Raw genomic sequence first — 25,066 nt, forward strand, 5'->3', positions numbered from 1 at the left:
ACGCTCTTAACCTATTCCTGAGAATTAGTTTGTTGGGAGAATCATCATATGAGCTGATTTCCCTGAGTCTGCCCTTGACTGGGGGGGAGCATTTGCACATCTGCGGGGGAACCTCACAGCTCCCTTCTCCCTCTCCCCCTCTGCGGCCGTCAGATGACGACCCACATCAGCCAACACAGACACAGAGGCGTCTGGCAAGCACGAGGCCCCCTCCACTTGGAGACGCCTCTGCAGGCCGAGAGGCTGGCTTTGTGCTGGGGAAGCTGCTCAGTGTGTCGTTTCACGTGCATTTGCCACACTCGGGCCATTTCCAATCGCCCTGGGAAGGGGGGGCTGAGGGAACACATGTGCGAGATCGCAGGGTCCGGCCTAGGCTGAGATGATACTTTGCATTTCTCACGAGGGGTTACAGCATTGAGCAGGATTTAGCATGTAAAGAATGAGACTTAAGCCTTCTCTCCTCCTTTGATTCTGTTTAACTTCCATAGGTTCTTTCTCTCTGTTCCTGGGTGGAGACCCTAATGTCTTCCTGCTTCCTGACCACTCCTGAATGCCAACCAAAAACATGTCTTTCCCTTCAGTTTCCTTTTTTCAGACTTTTCTCATGTTCCTTTTAAGTAACGGAAGTTTCAAAAAGGCAAGATGGATGCTAGCATGAATGTTAACAGTATGATCTCAAGTTCTCTCAGATGTGGTAACTTACACGGGGGTCTCCAGTTTCCTATTACTTAATCCAGACCCCTCTCCTGATTCCTAATAAAGAACTCAGTGCGTCCCAAACTGTGATGGGTGCCATCATCCCTTCTAAACCCACTCTGTCTACTTCCTATTTTCATCTACAGAATTGTCATTCATCTAGTCCCATAAACCAGAGACCTTTGAAACAGTAGCAAAGCAACATTTTTGGCATATTATGCTTTACTATCTCGAGAAAGGTAAAAATGCAACTGAAACACAAAAAAAGATTTGTGCAGTGTATGGAGAAGGTGCTGTGACCGATCGAACATGTCTAAAGTGGTCTGCGACGTTTCGTGCTGGAGATTTCTAGCTGATCGATGCTCCACAGTCGGGTAGAACAGTTGAAGTTGATAGCGATCAAATCAAGACATTAATTGAGAGCAATCATTGTTACACCACGCAGGAGATAGCCGCCATACTCAAAATATCTGAATCAAGCACTGAAAATCATTTGCACCAGCTTGGTTATGTTCATTGCTTTGATATTTGGGTTCCACATAAGTCAAGCGAAAAAAACGTTCTTGACTGTATTTCTGCAATTCTCTACTTAAACATAATGAAAATGTTTGGTTTTTAAAACCTCTGCCACGCAGCACAATAACTCTGGGAGTTTGACCAAAATACTCAAACCTCTATGAGCATCAGGTTTTCCTTGAATAAGTATCCCACATAGTATTGGGGGGCTTCAAGAACTTCTGGCTTGCCATCTCTGTTTTACCAACTCATCATGACCTCCAAACCTCATGTCACCCTGGATGTAAACCTGGATATGAAATTCGGAACCTTCCAGAGGATCTGCAAGTAATCTAATCCCTGAAATGAGTTTCTCATGGTTTGTACAGTCTGTCCTAAATATTTGTGGGAGCATGGGGATTGCATTCATAGCATCCCACTACAGGCTCCTATCTAGTATTTGTGTACCCTGCCTTGCCCTCTACCACAGCTTTATTGCCTTGTTATTTTTACTTTCTCTTCTGCCTTTTTCCACTTAGTATTCAGTCTCTGACATTTTCTCTAACTTCCGACTCTTTCCCTTCTTTCAGTAGCAACAAACATTACCCCTTTGTCATAAATATAATGACAGTCATTTATTTTTCAAATGTGTCCTTGAGGTCTTACCCTCTACTCAAGAGTATTATCAATGTATTGTGTCACCAAAACAGACAGACAGACAAATGGCAAGGCTCTCTCCGAAATGAATTCTAATGAATTCTCTAAGTGCTAAGGCACAAAATGAAGAAAATAGTTATTAATTTATGGGATTATTTAACGATTAAATTATGTATATAAAGAGGTTAACACAGTGGCTGGTACATGGTAGGGACTCAATAAATTCCTTGGTTTCAATATCTATAAAGAAAAATGTCAATGTTGATAAAGGCTGCTATTGTCAAGAACTGTAAAAGTCTGAAATACATAAGTCAGCTGCCGTAGTTTCAGGAATGCTAGCAGAAGACACAAGGTTCCTGGGTCAGAGACAGAAGACTTCATTACTCCCAGCAATAGCAGTAGCCACAGTATCAGCATTTCCTTGTGCCCGCTATCTGAGCCTGATCCCCACAGGGCAAAGTGAAGAGGGCCAGCTGACACCTACACATGCAGTGGCCACATTACAGGAAAGGAACCCTAAATTTAGAGAACCCAAGCCTTTTATGATGGGCAGTAATCCTGCCTGACTGTTGCTTTGGAAAGAGACATTATCTTTATTATATTGGGCAGCAAACCTGTCTGCCACCTACTCCAGAAGGAGATACTTCCTCTATCTTCTGAAAAAAAAAAATATATATATATATATTTTGTTTGTTTTTTTTTAATTTTTGGCTGTGTTGGGTCTTCGTTGCTGCGCGCGGGCTTTCTCTAGTTGCCGTGAGCGGGGGCTACTCTTCGTTGCGGTGCACGGGCTTCTCATTGCGGTGGCTTCTCTTGTTGAGAGCACGGGCTCTAGGCACGTGGGCTTCAGTAGTTGTGGCACACGGGCTCAGTAGTTGTGGATCGCGGGCTCTAGAGTGCAGGCTCAGTAGTTGTGGCACACAGGCTTAGTTGCTCCGCAGCATGTGGTATCCTCCCAGACCAGGGCTCAAACCCGTGTTCCCTGCTTTGGCAAGTGGATTCTTAACCACTACGCTACCAGGGAAGCCCCTGAAAAATATTTTTGAAAAGATAATCCAGAACTAAGGCAATCAGTGTCTCTGCTTGCGAGATGTAAAGAAATGGGATATTCCCAAGGAGGATTCTCTCCCAACAGATATATGTGAATAAAATCACCAGTTTTCTAAATGCTGTAACAAATTTCTCTATCTATATGATCTCGGAGTTAAAACTTGGGTTACATATATGGTAACTACCTCATTTATAAAATGGGATACTTCCAATTAACTGAATCTTAGACATAGCTCAATACCTCTTGTCAATTATATGCTTTAAAGTTAATTATTAGGCAATATTATTCCTTATATATCTTTGCATGTGCATACTCAAAAGAATGATAAAAAATACACATAAGATTTCCTGGTTCTCTGAGGAAAGTTACTCTAGCATAATACTTTATTAAAGGTATTTGAGACTGTTGCTTTCTTGATTTCCAAACATCCATTCCATCTTCTTTTCAGAATAGCACCTTAATATCCTTTAGGAAAATTATATTTTCCCCCACTGGACCCAGTTTGATCTAAAGTGTCCTGTCCTCTCCTAGGCAAGGGACAACCAATGTGATCCAAACCAGGCAGGTTGGACTTTCCCTTGCTGGAATTTGAACTTCAAGGCAACAGAGTGCCTTGAGGGGATAGTGGTTGCTACCTTGGCCCCTTAAGATTGACCATGTTCTACAACTTCCCTCTTACTCATGTGAGTAACCCAGTATCTCTCCAATCAGTTGTTTAAGTCAGTCAGAGTTAGTTTCTCTAGTTTGAAACAAACGAATCTTAATCACAAATGTGGGAGTTAAAGCTCAGAGTTTAGGTCAAGGGTCTTGTGAAGAATATATGTACACATACAATATACAGAGTTTTTTCTTTATTAGATCTCTGAAAATGGAAAGTAGGACTGCTGGTAGCTTTATAATAATATAATCAGATCCAATATACTCAGATGAGTTAAACAATTCAAATGCTATCCTTGCAAGTCTGACAAAATATTACCTTGGATCACTACACAGTACACTCAACTATATTTTAAAGTTGAAAACTTCATAATAAAAATAAAATACAATTATTCATTTGAATTTCTTCCAAAACCTGACAAAGCTCCTTAAGAAAATATTTTCATGAAGCAACTTTGGGAAAAGTTCCAGTGAAATAAAACCACCAAAGCCCATGTCTAATGTCCTTATTTCTTTCAATGAAGTGCCTACTTGCGTATAACTGATGACCTACATCTTCATACGTTGTTAATAAATAAATCATAGGTAATAGAATTCCTTTGTGAAAGAACTATACCAAATGAGTTCTGCTTTAAAAATCAGTGAGATGGTGGTGTTACTTTCCAGCAAAGTTAAACTCTAGCATTATAAACTCCAGATTATTCTGCAGCAAAATGTGAATTCAAACACAGAGCAGCTCCTCAATAAGAAGTTAAGGTAAAATTCCCGATGGCTTAAAAATTTCTTGTAAACCAATACATTTTTGGACATTTGGCCAATTCTACACATATCCTAACTCTCATCTTGATCAATTATCTATTTTGGATTATTACTTGTCATTGTCATCTTATTGGAAATTTCTTTTATTTGCATAAAACTGTACCTTGTGTGGTGTGATGTGTGGGTGATACCAAAGAGAGGCAGTTCCTATTCTTTCTAATGTCTAAGGAAAAGTATTCTAGCAGCTGTGGGGAGAATGCATTGAAGCCAGGGGAGATTGAATCTCCTTTTAATTTCCAACCTATTCCTCGGTCTTTCAATGTCTCTAGAAGTATTATCTTCCTTCTATAAGTCACAGGAGGCAATCAGTCAAAATTTGGCAATTTAAAGTGAGCGAACTATTATAATATTCAAATATTCTAGCAAAACTTTGTACGTTTTTTTAATCAAAATGTATTATTTCATTAATTAGCAAAATGTAGATCCATTTTCCCCAAAAGAATAACTAGCCTTTAATTTATTTTTTCTTTAATTTATTATTACTCCTAGTTCAATAGGTTCCAACAGCATGGCAGAAATCTATCTTTCCCGTAAAACATTAAAGTTAATCCCAGGACATAGATTAGGCACTAAGAAACTTTACAAATAAAGTTAAAATGATTTTTTTTTAATATAAGGAAGTGGTAGGCCAATGTTTCTGACATAAATTTAAATTTATATTCATAAATTTAATTTTTTCCAGCTTGTCATGTTTTTCAAAAGAAATTACCACTAACAATGTTTAGCAAACTTTTAATTTACATTTAGACATTTATTCTTGCTTTATTACCAAATTATTTAGCATCTATTGCCTTCACCCTCCACTGATTGCTTTCCAGTAAAATGAAAGAGCACGGGATTTGGAGTCAGGTACAGATTCTGGCCCTGATTGCACAGGTATGAATGTGAGCAAGTGTGCCTGATGTTAATAAACCTCAGTTCTCATAACTGAAAAATGACAAGAAAACAATCTCAGATTTTTGTAAAAAGTTAAATGATATCAAATATGTGATGTTTGGCAGTTGGGTGGTTTTCATCATATGTTAGCTCCCTTTGCTTACTGTGACGGTTAAAGAAATTTCTCTTGGGTAATGTTTCCCAAAATGTGCTTGATAGGAGGAAAAATAGGAGCTGTGCAGGAAAGGATTTCCTCATAAACATAAGAAATGCTTTGTCCAACCCAGCTTTTACTGTAGGAGTTCTCAGATCTTTTCATGTGAAATTGCAAGTTACGAAACTCACTCTGTGAACTGTTCCCAGCTTGTGGAGAATTTAAGTCATGTTGATAAAGATACCATAAATAGAATTAACACAAAAATCAGATGCCATCCAAAGATTATCTCTGCAAGACAAAAGCATAAAAAGTGATTATTCTCTGTTAAGTTTAGATATATTATGCTTATTAAAAGAGTGGCTCAAACACAGAAAGGGTTATCCTATCACATACCACTCAAAGACATAGGGTTAGCTTCAGTGGCTGCGACAGGCTAGAAGTACAGGAAAGGAAGTACAGCACACCCATAGGGTGGGTGGTATAGACCCAGTTGAGGAAGACACAGCTGCAGATGATGGGAAGAATGGGTGGGATGTTCCAGGTTGATGGTGATAGACAGAGGGGCAGACCAATCAAGATGTAAGCCCCAGGAAAACCCAACAAGGAGTGATAACGATGTTCAATTTGAAAGCAACTGAAAATGGATCAAAGCATGCAAATTAAAAGAACTCATCTTGATCCAGACAGAATGAACTAAAATAAAGACTATACAGACACTCTGAAAAAACTATTTGTATTACAAAAATAGTAATCATAAACTTTAAAAAATTCTCATACAAGTTTCTAAACTAAAAAAATCAGTTGGTCTACAAAGGAACTGTAGAGGGAATACCAACCAATGCTGGACAACTTGACATACAAGGAGATAATGGAGAAACACTTGTCATTTTTTTGGCATTATACTTTCATTTATCTTTTCAGTCAACTCTCAGGGGTAGCCTTGTATAAATAATATGCAAAAATTAAATGACATTATCTTTTATATAAATGGCTTTATAATGTCTTAATTTATGGTAAAGTGATTATAAATACCTTATTTCTTAGTAGTATATATTTTCATTTTAAAAAATACATTAAAGTGCTCCCATATCTAGGGTTAGTTAGAATGTAGCAATGGTACCATGCAAAGAGCCCGCCTCCCTGAGAGTTTATCTTTCTGTTTAAAAATCTGAAAGTTATTCGTTTCATTATATATAGGCCACAGTTCAAAGCCAAGGGCTACATGAGCCAGAAGTGTTTACTTTTAAAACCTAAGAGCATTTTACATTTTGGCTATTACACAAAATTCTTTTCATAATTTTTATTCTATCTTGCAGTTCTGAGGAATTTCAAGTTAAACTCAGATTCCAGTTTTCACATTTACCTTCTTTAGAAAAACAAATCATATCACTCAAGGAGAAGCTAAATCACAGGTGTGGATATGGGGTTAGCAATTTGCAGAATGAGGACTTTTTATGTTATAGCCTAGTTTGCAAGCTGAACTTACATATGTCACTTTATATAGAGCCATCTTGGAGATCCAAGGCACACTCTTGATGTTCATGTCTGCAAGACAACTCCAAATTCCAAAAGACAATCAGATTGTCGATTAGTTTCAATAGAATATGCCTCCTAGTTCCTAATTAGATTATTTCAAAAACTGGAAGTACAGATACTCCAAAGATACACCTGAAGCTATTTGTTTAAGTAAAAAAGGAAATTAATGGCAAGAAACATATATGCCAGATGTTTTCCCTTTATAGATAATATGTAAAAACAATTTATATATGATATATATGTTAAATCTTATATATATATATAAAGTACAGAATTAAATAGTCTGATGGACAATAATCCAACAAAAAATTAACAATAAAAATTAAACTGATAAAAATTTTTTTCTTCTGATGACTTTCTGAAAGTTTTTTTGCACCAATAAACATACCACCTGAGTACATTTCAAATTCTTTATAAGCGAAGTCCAAACTGATTGCGAAGGATGTTACATTGCAGCTTATAAAAGTTAGCAACAGTTAAGCCAGTGTGGCATTTACATGTTCTTGGACTGAGGATTGCTAGAATAAGAAGCAGAACTCAGAGTGTGGTAAACATTAAAAAATTATTCTTCCATTCTCATCTAAATTGACCTCATCACAATCTTCTGATATTACTAAGCTTTTGCAAGGGGAAGGAGGCAGTTGGCAGAAAGAGGAAAGGCTGAGGGTTTATTAGTGTAATGGAGAAAGGACAACATCAAAGAACATCCATCTTCTGACACTCCAGGAGCAAAACCAATCAGCTTCTCTTCACTGGGAACCGCCAGGGACATTACGGCCAGAAGTTCCTTTATACTTAAGTGTCAATGTCTGAAGCATTGAGGTCATCTTTGATAAATTAGCAGCCACTACAAAACTACATTACGATTATCAACCAGGCCAGCAGAGAACACTTTTCTGAGAAAGGCCATCTGTTGTGGCTCTTTATGGAATAAGAATCATCAGGTTCTTTTTTGGAGTTTCTGAATCTTCGCACACAGTTCACGGTCTAAGACATTTCTCTGTGTTCTTGACTAGCGTCCTGTTAGCTGGCGCAGAAAGGGGCTGCCTCTCTTCTTCTATACTGGCATTCACTGAAATCACTGGGTTTTCTTTTTCCGCTCTTCACGAACTTTCTTAAGAAAAAACTGCTTTTCTTTCTTCACTTTTTCATCCACTTGGAAATCACTGTCTTCGATTTTTTGAAGATAATTCTTGACTAAGGACCTTCCTCATACTGACCCAGCAGCTGCAGTGTTGGGCCACGTGGTCCTTACTGACAGGGTCAGGGCTCTAATCCTAAACCTTCCACGTGGTTGAGAGCAGCTCTCTGAGCCAGATGGCTCCCAAAAGTCAGAGAGGATCCTCAGAAAGTACCTGTCAAAATCTTATACCATGTGCAAATGCTCATGTTTATATATCTACAATAACTATATATCAATATCTATATAGCTATAATGTATCTTTAAAATGTTTTTGTTTAGAAGTTACATTGTAGCTGAAGAGTTTATTCTAGATGGATTGAGGGGTAAAAAGGAAAAAATAAAATCTTAAAAGAAAGACATAACTGAATACATCTAATAGGGGCTCAGAGTAGGGAGCGTGAAGAAATGGCTCGTCTGTTTACAACACACTTGACAGGAATCTGGGCTCATTGTGACAAGGGGCACAAAATACCCAACAAATACCCAACACACGTCCTCCACGTGGCTGCTGGGCAGGACCAGTGGAACAGGGCTCAATATTGGAAGAAAAGCTACAGTATTTAGTGGGGGAGTTTGCCACCTGGAGCCTGTCCAGTCCACACATGGGTGGGCCATGAGTGGTCTTATAGACATAAAGGCGTTGAAGCTCTCTTTTCAAGGAGAAAAAAAAAAAAGAAAAATAGATTCTATATGCCATTCTGGAAAAGGCAAAGCTGTGGAAACAATAAAAAGATCAGTGGTTGTCAGTAGTTTGGGGGGAGAGGGGAGAGGAATACAGATTCCAGAAGTTTTTATGAGCAGTGAAAATACTTTGACATTATGATTGACATATGTCATCGTACTTTTGTCCAGACCCATAGAATGTGCAACACTATTCACTTCACTAAAGTGAACCCTAAGGTGAAACAAACAAAAAAGAATCTACAGATTTGGTCTACAGATGCAGCCATGAGTATGATGACACCACAAGTATCATATGTGGTATTTATTGATACATGTAATATCTGTAAATATTTTTAAAAACAACATTAATAGGTAAACATAAACTAGAAAAACATATACATCAAATATGGTGAACAATTGACTAACATGCTTAAAATATATTTAATACATTTTTTTTTTAACATCTTTATTGGGGTATAATTGCTTTACAATAGTGTGTTAGTTTCTGCTTTATAACAAAGTGAATCAGCTATACATATACATATGCTCCCATGTGTCTTCCCTCTTGCATCTCCCTCCCTCCCACTCTCCCCATCCCACCCCTCCAGGCTGTCCCAAAGCCCCGAGCTAATATCCCTGTGCCTTGCGGCTGCTTCCCCCTAGCTATCTACCTTACTACGTTTGTTAGTGTGTATATGTCCATGACTCTCTCTCGCCCTGTCAAAACTCACCCTTCCCCCTCCCCATATCCTCAAGTCCGTTCTCCAGTAGGTCTGCGCCTCTATTCCTGTCTTATCCCTAGGTTCTTCATGACATTTTTTTCCCTTAAATTCCATATATATGTGTTAGCATACGGTATTTGTCTTTTTCTTTCTGACTTACTTCACTCTGTATGACAGACTCTAGGTCTATCCATCTCATTACAAATAACTCAATTTCATTTCTTTTTAAGGCTGAGTAATATTCCATGTGTATATGTGCCACATCTTCTTTATCCATTCGTCCGATGATGGGCGCTTAGGTTCTTTCCATCTCTGGGCTATTGTAAATAGAGCTGCAATGAACATTTTGGTACATGACTCTTTTTGAATTTTGGTTTTCTCAGGGTATATGCCCAGTAGTGGGATTGCTGGGTCATATGGTAATTCTATTTGTAGTTTTTTAAGGAACCTCCATACTGTTCTCCATAGTGGCTGAACCAATTCACATTCCCACCAGCAGTGCAAGAGTGTCCCCTTTTCTCCACACCCTCTCCAGCATTTATTGTTTCTAGATTTTTTGATGATGGCCATTCTGACTGGTGTGAGATGATATCTCATTGTAGTTTTGATTTGCATTTCTCTAATGATTAATGATGTTGAGCATTCTTTCATGTGTTTGTTGGCATTCTGTATATCTTCTTTGGAGTAATGTCTGTTTAGGTCTTCTGCCCATTTTTGGATGGGGTTGTTTGTTTTTTTGTTATTGAGCTGCATGAGCTGCTTGTAAATTTTGGAGATTAATCCTTTGTCAGTTGCTTCATTTGCAAATGTTTTCTCCCATTCTGAGGGTTGTCTTTTGGTCTTGGTTATGGTTTCCTTTGCTGTGCAAAAGCTTTGAAGTTTCATTAGGTCCCATTTGTTTATTTTTGTTTTTATTTCCATTACTCTAGGAGGTGGGTCAGAAAGGATCTTGCTGTGATTTATGTCATAGAGTGTTCTTCCTATGTTTCCCTCTAAGAGTTTGATAGTTTCTGGCCTTACATTTAGGTCTTTAATCCATTTTGAGCTTATTTTTGTGTATGGTGTTAGGGAGTGATCTAATCTCATACTTTTACATGTACCTGTCCAGTTTTCCCAGCACCATTTATTGAAGAGGCTGTCCTTTCTCCACTGTACATTCCTGCCTCCTTTATCAAAGATAAGGTGTCCATATGTGCGTGGGTTTATCTCTGGGCTTTCTATCCTGTTCCACTGATCTATCTTTCTGTTTTTGTGCCAGTACCATACTGTCTTGATTACTGTAGCTTTGTAGTATAGTCTGAAGTCAGGGAGCCTGATTCCTCCAGCTCCTTTTTTCGTTCTCAAGATTGCTTTGGCTATTCGGGGTCTTTTGTGTTTCCATACAAATTGTGAAATTTTTTGTTCTAGTTCTGTGAAAAATGCCAGTGGTAGTTTGATAGGGATTGCATTGAATCTGTAGATTGCTTTGGGTAGTAGAGTCATTTTCACAATGTTGATTCTTCCCATCCAAGAACATGGTATATCTCTCCATCTATTTGTATCATCTTTAATTTAATTCATCAGTGTCTTATAATTTTCTGCATACAGGTCTTTCATATCCTTAGGTAGGTTTATTCCTAGATATTTTATTCTTTTTGTTGCAATGGTAAATGGGAGTGTTTTCTTGATTTCACTTTCAGATTTTTCATCATTAGTATATAGGAATGCCAGAGATTTCTGTGCATTAATTTTGTATCCTGCTACTTTACCAAATTCATTGATTAGCTCTAGTAGTTTTCTGGTAGCATCTTTAGGATTCTCTATGTATAGTATCATGTCATCTGCAAACAGTGACAGCTTTACTTCTTCTTTTCCAATTTGGATTCCTTTTATTTCCTTTTCTTCTCTGATTGCTGTGGCTAAAACTTCCAAAACTATGTTGAATAAGAGTGGTGAGAGTGGGCAACCTTGTCTTGTTCCTGATCTTAGTGGAAATGCTTTCAGTTTTTCACCATTGAGGATGATGTTTGCTGTGGGCTTGTCATATATGGTCTTTATTATGTTGAGGAAAGTTCCCTCTGTGCCTACTTTCTGGAGGGTTTTTATCATAAATGGGTGTTGAATTTTGTCGAAAGCTTTCTCTGCATCTATTGAGATGGTCATATGGTTTTTCTCCTTCAATTTGTTAATATGGTTTATCACATTGATAGATTTGCGTATATTGAAGAATCCTTGCATTCCTGGAATAAACCCCACTTGATCATGGTGTATGATCCTTTTAATGTGCTGTTGGATTCTGTTTGCTAGTATTTTGTTGAGGATTTTTGCATCTATGTTCATCAGTGATATTGGCCTGTAGTTTTCTTTCTTTGTGACATCCTTGTCTGGTTTTGGTATCAGGGTGATGGTGGCCTCGTAGAATGAGTTTGGGAGTGTTCCTCCCTCTGCTATATTTTGGAAGAGTTCGAGAAGGATAGGTGTTAGCTCTTCTCTAAACGTTTGATAGAATTCACCTGTGAAGCCATCTGGTCCTGGGCTTTTGTTTGTTGGAAGATTTTTAATCACAGTTTCAATTTCAGTGCTTGTGATTGGTCTGTTCATATTTTCTATTTCTTCCTGATTCAGTCTTGGCAGGTTGTGCATTTCTAAGAATTTGTCCATTTCTTCCAGATTGTCCATTTTATTGGCATAGAGTTGCTTGTAGTAATGTCTCATGATTTTTTTTATTTCTGCAGTGTCAGTTGTTATTTCTCCTTTCTCATTTCTAATTCTATTGATTTGAGTCTTCTCCCTTTTTTTCTTGATGAGTCTGGCTAGTGGTTTATCTATTTTGTTTATCTTCTCAAAGAACCAGCTTTTAGTTTTATTGATCTTTGCTATCGTTTCCTTCGTTTCTTTTTCATTTATTTCTGATCTGATTTTTATGATTTCTTTCCTTCTGCTAGCTTTGGGGCTTTTTTGTTCTTCTTTCTCTAATTGCTTGAGGTGCAAGGTTAGGTTGTTTATTCGAGATGTTTCCTGCTTCTTAAGGTGGGCTTGTATTGCTATAAACTTCCCCCTTAGAACTGCTTTTGCTGCATCCCATAGGTTTTGGGTCGTTGTGTCTCCATTGTCATTTGTTTCTAGGTATTTTTTTATTTCCTCTTTGATTTCTTCAGTGATCACTTCATTATTAAGTAGTGTATTGTTTAGCCTCCATGTGTTTGTAGTTTTTACAGATCTTTTCCTGTAATTGATATCTAGTCTCATGGCGTTGTGGTCAGAAAAGATACTTGATACAATTTCAATTTTCTTAAATTTACCAAGGCTTGATTTGTGACCCAAGATATGATCTATCCTGGAGAATGTTCCATGAACACTTGAGAAAAATGTGTATTCTGTTGTTTTTGGATGGAGTGTCCTATAAATATCAATTAAGTCCATCTTGTTTAATGTATCAATTAAAGCTTGTGTTTCCTTATTTATTTTCATTTTGGATGATCTGTCCATGGGTGAAAGTGGGGTGTTAAAGTCCCCTACTATGAATGTGTTACTGTCAATTTCCCCTTTTATGGCTGTTAGTATTTGCCTTACGTATTGAGGTGCTCCTATGTTGGGTGCATAAATATTTACAATTGTTATATCTTCTTCTTGGATCGATCCCTTGATCATTATGTAGTGTCCTTCTTTATCCCTTTTAATAGTCCTTATTTTAAAGTCTATTTTGTCTGATATGAGAATTGCTACTCCACCTTTCTTTTGGTTTCCATTTGCATGGAATATCTTTTTCCATCCCCTTACTTTCAGTCTGTATGTGTCTCTAGGTCTGAGGTGGGTCTCTTGTAGACAGCATATATAAGGGTCTTGTTTTTGTATCCATTCAGCCAATCTGTCTCTTTTGGTGGGAGCATTTAGTCCATTTACATTTAAGGTAATTATCGATATGTATGTTCCTATTCCCATTTTCTATATTGTTTTGGGTTCGTTATTATAGGTCGTTTCCTTCTTTTGCATTTCTTATCTAGAGAAGTTCCTTTAGCATTTGTTGTAAAGCTGGTTTGCTGGTGCTGAACTCTCTCAGCTTTTGCTTGTCTGTAAAGGTTTTAATTTCTCCATCAAATCTGAATGAGATCCTTGCTGGGTAGAGTAGTCTTGGTTGCAGGTTTTTCTCCTTCATCACTTTCAGTATGTCCTGCCACTCCCTTCTGGCTTGTAGGGTTTCTGCTGAGAGATCAGCTGTTAACCTTATGGGGATTCCCTTGTGTGTTATTTGTTGTTTTTCCCTTGCTGCTTTTAATATGCTTTCTTTGTATTTAATTTTTGATAGTTTGATTAATATGTGTCTTGGCGTATTTCTCCTTGTATTTATCCTGTATGGGACTCTCTGTGCTTCCTGGACTTGATTAACTATTTCCTTTCCCATATTAGGGAAGTTTTCACCTATAATCTCTTCAAATATTTTCTCAGTCCCTTTCTTTTTTTCTTCTTCTTCTGGAACCCCTATAATTCGAATGTTGGTGCGTTTAATGTTGTCCCAGAGCTCTCTGAGACTGTCCTCAGTTCTTTTCATTCTTTTTTCTTTATTCTGCTCTGCAGTAGTTATTTCCACTACTTTATCTTCCAGGTCACTTATCCGTTCTTCTGCCTCAGTTATTCTGCTATTGATCCTATCTAGAGTACTTTTAATTTCATTTATTGCGTTGTTCATCGTTGCTTGTTTCATCTTTAGTTCTTGTAGGTCCTTGTTAACTGTTTCTTGCATTTTGTCCATTCTACTTCCAAGATTTTGGATCATCCTTACTATCATTATTCTGAATTCTTTTTCAGGTAGATTGCCTATTTCCTCTTCATTTGTTAGGTCTGGTGGGTTTTTATCTTGCTCCTTCATCTGCTGTGTGTTTTTCTGTCTTCTCATTTTGCTTATCTTACTGTGTTTGGGGTCTCCTTTTTGCAGGCTGCACGTTCATAGTTCCCGTTGTTTTTGATGTCTGTCTCCAGTGGCTAAGGTTGTTTCAGCGGGTTGTGTAGGCTTCCTGGTGGAGGGGACTAGTGCCTGTGTTGTGCTGGATGAGGCTGGATCTTGTCTCTCTAGTGGGCAGGTTCACGTCTGGTGGTGTGTTTTGGGGTGTCTGTGGCGTTGTTATGATTTTAGGCAGCCTCTCTGCTAATGGGTGGGGTTGTGTTCCTGTTTTGCTAGTTGTTTGGCACAGGTTGTCCAGCACTGTGGCTTGCTGGTCGTTGAGTGAAGCTGGGTGCTGGTGTTAAGATGGAGGTCTCTGGGAGATTTCCACCGTTTAATATTATGTGGAGCTGGGAGGTCTCTTGTTGACCAGTGTCCTGAAGTTGGCTCTCCTACCTCAGAGGCAGAGCCCTGCCTCCTGGGCTGGAGCACCAAGAGCCTTTCATCAACACGGCTCAGAATAATAGGGAGGAAAAGTAGAGAGAATTATTAGAAGTATGAGGAAAGAAAGAAGGAAAGGAGGAAAGGAAGGAAGGAAGAAAGAAGCAAAGAAGGAAAGAAAGGGAGGGAGGGGGGAAGGAAGGAAGGAAGGAGGGAAAGAAGGAGAAAATGTAGAGAGAATTAGTAGAAGTATGAGGAAAGAAAGAAGGAAAGGAGGAAAGAAAGGAAGGAAGAAAGAAGCAAAGAAGGAAAGAAAGGAGGGAGGGAGGGAGGGAGGGAGGGAGGAAGGGAGGAAGGAAGGAGGGAAAGAAGGAAAAAAGACAGAAAGAAAGAAGATACAGTAAAAATAAAATAAAGTATAATATAGTTATTGTACTAAAAAATATTTAGAAAGAAAAAAAAAAAAAAGAACGGATAGAACCCTAGGACAAATGTTGGAAACAAAGCTATACAGAGAAAATCTTACACAGAAGCATACACATACACGTTCACAAAGAGAGGCAAAGGGGGAAAAATCATAAATCCTGCTCCCAGAGACCACCCCCTCAACCTGGGGTGATTCGCTGTCTAAAGGAGGGAAGGAGGGAAGGAAAGAAAGAAAGAAAGAACGAAGGTAAAGTTCAATAAAGTTATTACAATTAAAATTAATTATTAAGAAAAAAAAAATTTTTTTTTTAAAAAAACCATGGACGGATAGAGCCCTAGGACAAATGGTGGAAGCAAGAGTATACAGACAAGATCTCACACAGAAGCATACACGCACACATTCACAAAAAGAGGAAAAGGGAAAAAAATCACAGATCTCGCTCCTAAATTCCCCCTCTTCAATTTGGGATCACTCCCTGTCTATTCAGGTATTCCACAATGCAGGGCACATCAAGTTGATTGTGGAGCTTCAATCCGCCGCCTCCGCGGCTGCCGGGAGAGACCTCCCCCTCTCCTCCCTGCTCTCACAGCTCACAGGAGCTCAGCTTTGTACCCAGCCCTGCCCCTGCGCGCAGATCGCTGGAGGGCGTCTGTTTTTTGCTCAGACAGGACGGGGTTAAAGGAGCCGCTGATTTGGGAGCTCCGGCTCATTCAGGCCGGGGGTTGGGGGATGGGGGAGGAGGGGCACTGCGTGCGGGGCGGGCCTGCGGCGGCAGAGGCGGCGTGACGCTGCGGCAGAGGCCGGCGTGACGCTGCACCAGCCTGAGACCCGCCGTGCGTACTCCCGGGGAAGTTGTCCCTGGATCCCGGGAACCTGGCAGTGGCGGCCTGTACAGGCTCCGCGGAAGAGGGGCGCGGAGAGTGACCTGTGCTCGCACACAGCCCCCCTGGTGGCGGCAGCAGCAGCCCCAGCGTCTCCCGCCCGTCTCTGGGGTCCGCGGTTTCAGCCGCGGCTCGCGCCCGTCTCTGGGGCTCGCGCTTCCCACCGCGGCTCGCGCCCGTCCCGGGGGCTCGCGCCCTCAGCCGCGGCTCGCGCCCGTCTCTGGGGTTCGCGCTTTTAGCCGCGGCTCGCGCCCGTCTCTGGAGTTCCTTTAAGCAGCGCTCTTAAATCCCTCTCCTCGCACACCAGGAAACAAAGAGGGAAGAAAAAGTCTCTTGCCTCTTCGGCCGGTGCAGGCTTTTCCCCGAACTCCCTCCCGGCTAGTCGTGGCGCACCAACCCCTTCAGGCTATGCTCAAGCCGCCAACCCCAGTCCTCTCCCTGAGCTCTGTCCAAAACCGAAACCCGAGCCTCAGCTCGCAGCCCCGCCCGCCCCGGCGGGTGAGCAGACAAGCCTCTCGGGTTGGTGAGTACCGGTCGGCGCCGATCGTCTGTGCAGGAATCTCCCCGCTTTGCCCTCCACACCCGTCGCTGTGCACCTCTCCGCGGTCCCCTATTTAATACATTTTTAATATGTAAGCTATTTTGTCACTATCAAAATTGTTTATAAAACCTTAACATGATAGAATGTCAACATAACTTTTAAAAAAATTCTTTTTTTTAAATTTTTTCTAAAATATAACTTTAAGAAGCGACATTATTTTAAAAAATGTGCTTAGGTTCACAATTCATTATCTGCAATTCTGAAATCTAATAAGCTCCGAAAAACAAGAGACTATTTGTGATGAACTGTGAGTCAATTAATAGCAAAATATGACTGTAACTCATATGAGGCTCTTTATAGCCTTTTTAATCTCATGTATTATGAACAAACATTTCACTATTAATGTATTTTATTGCAGGGTCCTGCCCCAGACCACACTAGGGATATTATGTAATGTACAGTTTATATAAAATTACCTTTCTATACCCAATCAATTCTCAAGCACATTTTGGTTCCAGAGTTTTCAGATAAGAGATTGAAGACCTATGCATAGCCTCAATTAAAAAAAAAAAAAAAAAAACCTATCCATTTATATAATAATTTTTAATTCTATGTAGGTGGATAAAAGGAAGAATGGAAGGAAGGAAGTGAAGGAGGAAGGGGAGAGGGAGGGAGGAAAGAGGAAAAAGGACAGCTATGAAGAAAGGGAGGAAGTTTTCTAAAATATTAGTATTTATCTATGAGCAGTGGGATTATGGGTGATTTTTATTTTCTTTCTTTTTAATATTCTGAATTTCCTAACATAAGCAAGCTGTTAGAATCAAGAAAAACAAAAAATATTATAAAAACATTCTTTGACGTCATTTTATGCTATTAAAAGCTCTTCATGGAAAACACAAAGATAAATTTTTAACCAATGCAGTGTTTGAATTAATCGCAAATTTTAAATTAGTGGGAAATATATTAATAGACTTTCAGTGTAGAAACATACATATAGTTAATATTTAATTTTAACGTAGCTTGTATTTATGTACTTATGTAAATATATATTATATTATATATACACATACAACTTTATAAGATATACATACATCTTTCACCATGAGGTCTACCCTATCCACCTCATTTAAAAAGGCAACATCTGCTGTGCAGTAGAAGCTAACACAACATTGTAAAGCAACTATACTCCAATAAAAATTAATTTAAAAAAAACATAAAAAAAGAGGCAATGTCTCTTATGCTCTAGATTTTCTCACCCTGCTCTGTATTCCCCCATTGCACTTATTACCTTCTATCATAGTATATCTATTAATCTGTTATGTTTGTCATTCATGGTCTTTCTTTTCCTCACTAGAATATTAGCTCACAAGGGCTTCAATCTTTTGTCTACTTTTGTTCACAAATGTATCCCAAGCACTCAGAACAGTGCCTGGCATGTATGAGTTACTGAATAAATAGTTGTTAAATTTATGAATCTGTGTAGTTTTCAAATACTCAGTAACAAAAAGAACAACAACATTAAATAATACATAAAATCTTAGAATTCTTAGAATCATATTAGATCTGAAAGGAGCCTGAGCTTTCTTTAGTACAGCTAAATATGGTTTAGCTAAATATAATTTTAGGACATTAATCACTATTAGATAGGATATCCAAGTACAATTTTCTTTTATGCTAAAAAATGTTTATAACCAGTTTTTTTTAGTAGAAAGTCTTGAGGTTCGCCTTTCTTTCATGTTTTTCAAGTTCCCACAGAGGAGGTTAAGAATTCTTCTTCACATGAAACTGTTATGTGATTCTGGCTTAGAGATTTATTAAAATAACATCCCTTTGACCTTTTCAATCTTGTTTGAGGAAAAAAATCCTATAATCTACTTTGTCACCATAATGTAGAACATGATAAGAATATGCACTATAAATGCAATTATCAACATAAACTTCCATTATATTATCTACATTGTTTGACAGGATCCTTACACTGAATTCATAGAACCCAAAGAGCTCACAATTCTTCCTGAGAACAAACACTTTCCTTTTCATCTCCTGTGCCCCTTCTCCCACAGGATGCCACAACCCAAGATCAGGCACACAGCAATGCTAGAAACAGCCTTTATGAATTTGTGTGTGTGTGTAAACACAAAGAACCCATGGAGTTGTGCTGGGGAAAGGGGCAGCTGGACCAAAACCCTTTTGCTGTCCCAGTATTTTGCAAGACAAGTCATTATCCTTCTTGTACTTTGTATACATACTAGCTGAGAAAAGTAGCCTTAAGATGTTAGTCTGCCTTTGCCTTTGGTGATTAGGAGTCAGAGATAAAATTCCCAGATAGCAGAAGGGATAGATGGAAACACTGACCTAATGTGTTTTCCTTTCTTTAAGTCCTCTAAGCATATCTTTCACTTATGCATTCTATTTTTTTAAATTAATTTATTTTTTGGCTGCATTGGGTCCTCGTTGCTGTGCACGGGCTTTCTCTAGTTGCCACTCCTACTCTTCGTTGCAGTGTGTGGGCTTCTCACTGTGGTGGCTTCTCTTGTTGCAGAGCTCGGGCTCTAGGTGCAGGGGCTTCAGTAGTTGCAGCACGTGGGCTCACTAGCTGTGGCTCACAGGCTCTAGAGCGCAGGCTCAGTAGTTGTGGCACATGGGCTTAGTTGCTCCACGGCATATGGGATATTCCCGGACCAGGGCTCGAACCCATGTCTCCTGCATTGGCAGGCGGATTCTTAACCACTGCGCCACCAGGGAAGTCCCTATACATTCTATTTTATATCAAGGTACCTTCCATGCTAAAAGTTTCTCCCCATCGATCCTTGGGGATGTTAATTTCTGTTGCTTTATGATGTGCCGTGTAGGAGACACTTGGTTTTTTGCCAAGAGCCCTTTTCCCTTCTGTAGAACCCATGTTTGATGCAGGTATTAGGGCTCAGGAAAGATTAGTCCTGCCCCAGTCACAGCCCCAAGAGGGTGAATCCTGATTGCCTTCAACCGATCATAACACAGTAGTTCAATTTCCCTTTCCATTTTGAGATTGAACTGGAAAGAGATACCTGATCCCAATCTAATAAGGCACGAGTGGAAATCTGTTGGAATAACTCCTGGAGAAAGATTCTAAGCTCTTAAGAAAGACATGTGAGAGAGGGCTCTTGAGTTTGTTTTTCCTCTGGACACTGATGTGTGAGGATGTAAAGTTTGCAGACAGAATCATTTTGCGAGCATGAAAGGGCCTATCCCAGATGGCAAGGCTGATAGAAGAAAAAGAATAATTCTGGGTATTTAATGGCTTTCTTAAGTTGCTGAATTAACAAACCCTGGAGGCTCCCTACATCTGAAACACTAGTTATGTGCAACAATAATGTTTCCATGTTGACCACGTCGCTTTGACTAAAAGCCAAATGCGTGCCTCTTCAGCAACATGGTAACAGCTAATTTGCACCCATTTGAGCCTGGCTTGGCTATCTGCTGTAGTAATGATCCTTACATATTTTCAGTTCTTATTTTTGCCAACCTCAGTCTATGATTTCATTTTGAAGAATCATTTGGAAATTTTGAAGTTATCTGTCTACTGTTAGGCCACATCTAAGTCCTTTTGCTTTCTGATAAAGCAAAGTAGAACACAAAGACATGTATGACCCCAAAAATCTGGATATCTAACTAGCTGCACATCAAACAATAAACACTCATTGGCAGTCTTATTTTAAAGCTATTCTTTGAACTTAAAAATTTGGCCTAAATTTGAGTATCTTTCATTATATGGAATAGATGTGTTTCAGAATGTTAACTGTGCTATAAAGCTAATGCTGGTGATTTAATTGCTGTCCTACATGATAAAATTAAAGGCATATTCATAACCAAAAATTCCTCTAAGCAGAATTGAATTTTAAAACTTCCAGCAAAAAGAGACTGATGATCAGCAAGAAGACGTGCTTGCTGTTGGAATTGCTCGACGTCACTCACAGTCCTTTGAGAACTTGCAGAATTTCTTCCATGAGAGATTTTTATTGTAGCATTGCTACCAATTTTCAGTGATTCTGAGGTTATAGAACTTCTCACGTTCCCCAAATTCTTTTGACCACGTGTTTGTGATTCCCCAAAGTGAACATTTTTTTTCTATTTGGATCGAGTATCTACCATACAAACGGGGACCCTGTGGTAAATTCAGATGGAAAGAATGAAGAATAAGAGTCTGTAAGTCTGTCTTCCCTGAACTTTTCTCTGAGCCTAGACACAAGCTGGAACATGACTTTTCTCATCTTTCAAACAAAGGGAATGAGCTAGATCCAATATTTCTAAAAGTTTTCCACTGAAGAACCTCTAATAGCAAGACGAAAATGAATGTGTTTGAAACAGAGACACTTTTGGAAGATTTCCATCATAGATAAAAAAAAAAAATCAGGCTAATTGTGCCATCTAAGTCACAATAAACATTTATTTTCGTATATAAATGTCGAATAAAATTGAGATGTCAGAAAGATGTGCCATGCATACTCTGTAACTACTTATACTCCAGACATAGTGTATTTTTCCAGGAAGATGCATTCTGTAATTTTAAAAACCTGACAAAACAGGGGCTTCCCTGGTGGCAGAGTGGTTAAGAATCCGCCTGCCAATGCAGGGGACACCGGTTCAAGCCCTGGCCCAGGAAGATCGCACATGCCACAGAGTAAGTAAGCCTGTCTGCCGCAACTACTGAGCCTGTGCTCTAGAGCTCGCGTGCCACAACTACTGAGCCCGCATGCCACAACTACTGAAGCCTGCGTGCCTAGAGCCCGTGCTCCGCCACAAGAGAAGCCACTGCAATGAGAAGCCTGTGCACCACAACGAAGAGTAGCCCCTCTCGCTGCAACCAGAGAAAGCCGGCACACAGCAACAAAGACCCAACGCAGCCAAAAATTTAAAAAAGTAAAAAATAAATAAATTTTAAAATAAATAAATACAAATTAAAACCTGACAAAACAGGTTCTTCCTATATTAAAGTCTTTAGAATTTCTTTCTAATGATGCTAGACTGCAATATCGTACATTGTCTGTAGGTGCCACTACTTCACATAATTTACTAGAAGGTGAAAATTCCTTAGTTCACTGTCCATCAACTAATTAGTATATTTTAAAATGAGTGTCAATTAATGTAGAAGACGCAGAAAGTATCTTTATTTACCTTCTGCTGAGACGTCAGCCTCTTTTTGCTGGAAGTTTTAAAATTCAATTCTGCTTAGAGGAATTTTTGGTTATGAATATGCCTTTAATTTTATCATGTAAGGAGGGATTTTTCCTCCAGGAATCTAGAAAAAGTTAAATTCTGTAGATGAATGCTATGCGAAATCAGTGGGGGAGAATTGCCGCATCCTTTAGAAAGGCGTCCATTATTTTCCTGGAGTTTGCGATACCAAACATACTTTTATGATAGATTATGTTCCTATTCTGCCTTGCAAAATCTTAAAATAAAAAAATATTGTTTCCAAATATATTAAAATAATTTTCCTTCTTCTTAGAGAACAATAGCAAAATGATAACACATTGTTGTGAAAACTCATGGGATTTGGAGTCAGACAGACCTAAGTTTGAGCCCATCTCTCCCACTTACTACTTGGGCATTCTTAAGCAATTTACTTGGGCTTTTTTTCCTTTTTTTTTTTTTTTGCCAGAGTCCCTATATCTTACAAGGTTTACACATCTGACAGAGTTTTTAGAAGACTAATAATGTACATAAATCCCCTGGCACATAGTAGGCATTCAAAAAGCAGCAGTTATTAGCAGTTGTCATGTTTCAGCAAAGCCTCAGTAACTACATTACCACCATGGCATTAAACATGGTAGTGTTGAACATCATTATTAATATTAGTAATATTAAAGTTAATTTTAACTTTCTCTAATGCATATGAATCTAACATTTAAGAGGTAAATATATTTCCTTATCAAATCAAATTCCACTTACCTTTGAATCTGATCTTGAATCCGATCTTTTCCTTGGATTCATTTACGGTGAGTACACTGTCTGAAGGCCAAGCAGTAGGGAATAAACTGTAGGGACCAGGTCATCCTCCTTGTTGGGAAAGCCCAAATACGCACAAGCGCCAAGGACATAAAGGTGCTGAGCGTGTCAGAAGCGCTTCAAAGAGGGGGTTAGCGCCCGCAGTTCCGCACCTCTGCCCGCCAGGGGGCGCTCGGGCGGACACCGACCCCCCGGGAGCGGCGGGGCTGGAGGAGGAGGAGCCCAGCCCGGCAAGATGGCGCCGTCCGCCTTGTTGCGCCCTTTGTCCAAGCTGGTGGTCTCGGCCAGGCTCCCGAGCAGCTTTTCAGCGCGGTCAAAATTCTACATTCGGGAATCGCCACTTGGCAGACCTGACTGGCTGAAGGTTGGACTGACCTTGGGCACCTCCGTCTTCTTGTGTATCTATCTCATCCAACAGCATAATGAAGATGTTTTAGAGTATAAAAGAAGAAATGGGTTGGAATAAACCTTTGAAATACCGATACAGTATATAGTGTTTATAGCAGTTCCTCTGGATTCACCAATCTGTTGAGCTGTAAACGTGAGAGAAAGAGTTACATGTGAATATATGTCAAGTCAGCATTTTGTGTTTCACATAATTAAATTAAAAAATACTTCTGTATTAAAAAAAGAAGAAGAAGAAGCGCTTGAAAGAACATGAGCTGCTTGACCGAAGTGGGCTAGGGTGAGTCTTTGCTGATCAGCCCATCTGGGATTTACGGTTACCTGGCTCTACCCCATGGGCAGAGTGCAAAATGGCAACCATCAAAATACTTACACCATGGGAAGAGGTCTAATTGAGGAGCCTTTGTGTGTACAGTTTAAAACAACACTCTATATTGGTCTTGGCGTCTTGCATTTATAGAGGCACATTCAAGACACTCACAGCACACAAGCAAAGCATGTAACTAGAAGGGGAACAACTGTTTTTTCCCAGTATAACAGAGCCATAACTAATGGTGCTGCGAAGGCTCTGTCACATTGATCTTAGCTAGTCTTTATTTCACCATCTGGCTCCTTTTCCAGGGCTCCCTCAAAAAGGATATCCCTAACTAACCCAACAGGGCCTTCTCTCCCACACATCAGTCCGCATAGAAACAACAAAAGATGTCAATTGTGCTGATTTTCTGTGTAAGGCCCCATACCAGGCTTGTTAGCAGAAGCCTCCTTCTTCACCCAGCCTGGCTGGCCTCCCCTTCACAGTCAGGAGTCTTCATTTAAGTCCCTTTTAATGAGAGGAGCTGAGAGCGAACTCAATAGTCCCAACCTTCCTCTTAAAGGAACTGGACCCCACCCTCCCATCACAGCTACTTCCAACAGTATTCCTAATAAGACTTGGTAATGTTTTCCTGTGATACTTACTCAGTGCCTGCACAATTTTATTTTCGGAACCAACAGTGTTGTTGGTTCACCAATCTGAGCTTATTCCACAGTAGTTCCAAACCACGTATCATTTTGTTGGGTGAAACCTGTTCATTGAAGAGATGAGTCCAGTGATCAAAGAAAGAAGGACAGTGTACAAAAGCTCTTTCTGCTTCCAATTATTTCAGTGATTTATTTGGGGCCAGATAAGCCACTCAATCTAAGCGTGTTTAAATAACGCACGCGTGAGTTGCAGCTGAATCTCAGTGGTGGCCCTTTTGATTTAAGATGCTTATGGGCTCCCAGACCTGCCTGTGGACATCACCAGGAAGTCTATTCCATGCTATTCTCTTTGTGCTTGTTTCCAGCGGATGGTATTCTTCAAATACAGAGTGGCACGTTCAAAGATATGTGTAGCATAAATTTTGCTCTGACAGATGGTTGGAGCAAATATATGCCCTCACATTTACCTTTAGGGAATCTTTTAATCATTTAATAGAAAATTCACGACAAACTTGTCTACAGTTTCCACATCCTCCATTTACTTGGTATGACCCCACCAGCCTTGCCTATTATAATCAACTCTCACCCACTGAGGTCAAATTTATGAAACACTGCTATATTGTACCTGTCACTTTGGGTATGAGATCCTTGGTAAGCAGACTGGGGAAAACTGGCAGTCTCTCTTTGTGGCAGAGTGAGAGGTGCCCATATTTCCTGGGGTGTTGCCTTAGTAGCTGTATCACACTGCTTTATGAACTGTCCAACAGCTGTGACTTTGGGCATTTAGACACTGGTTTCTTCATTGTAAGAAATGACATTATTAATGTTTACAAATGGTGGTTCTCAAAGTGTGGTCCCCAGACCAGCTGCGTCAGCAACAGCTGGGAACTTGTTAGAAATGCAAATTCTCAGGTTATACACGAGAAGTTGAATCAGACGCTCCAGAGGGTGTTTTAACAATCTCCCCCAGGGCCTTTTACCTGCACATTAATTGGGTAACACAGAGAACAGTCTCTCTTGTGCTGAGGAAAGTCTGAACACTGCACTCTATAG

At 39.5% G+C, this 25,066-nt stretch overlaps 1 protein-coding gene and 1 pseudogene across 1 annotated transcript; both read left to right on the forward strand.

Annotated features, from left to right (window-relative positions):
• The first annotated feature begins 8,502 nt into the window (after positions 1-8,502).
• On the forward strand, positions 8,503-8,619 carry LOC116754844 (annotated as a pseudogene).
• A 14,264-nt stretch (positions 8,620-22,883) lies between these two features.
• On the forward strand, positions 22,884-23,197 carry LOC116754709 (NADH dehydrogenase [ubiquinone] 1 subunit C1, mitochondrial-like). The gene has a single exon (XM_032633596.1). The coding sequence runs from the start codon at positions 22,884-22,886 to the stop codon at positions 23,112-23,114; it is 231 nt and encodes a 76-aa protein (XP_032489487.1). The 3' UTR covers positions 23,115-23,197.
• The last annotated feature ends 1,869 nt before the right edge of the window (positions 23,198-25,066 follow it).

Source organism: Phocoena sinus, chromosome 5, assembly GCF_008692025.1.
Source record: "Phocoena sinus isolate mPhoSin1 chromosome 5, mPhoSin1.pri, whole genome shotgun sequence".
Lineage (NCBI taxonomy): Eukaryota > Metazoa > Chordata > Mammalia > Artiodactyla > Phocoenidae > Phocoena > Phocoena sinus.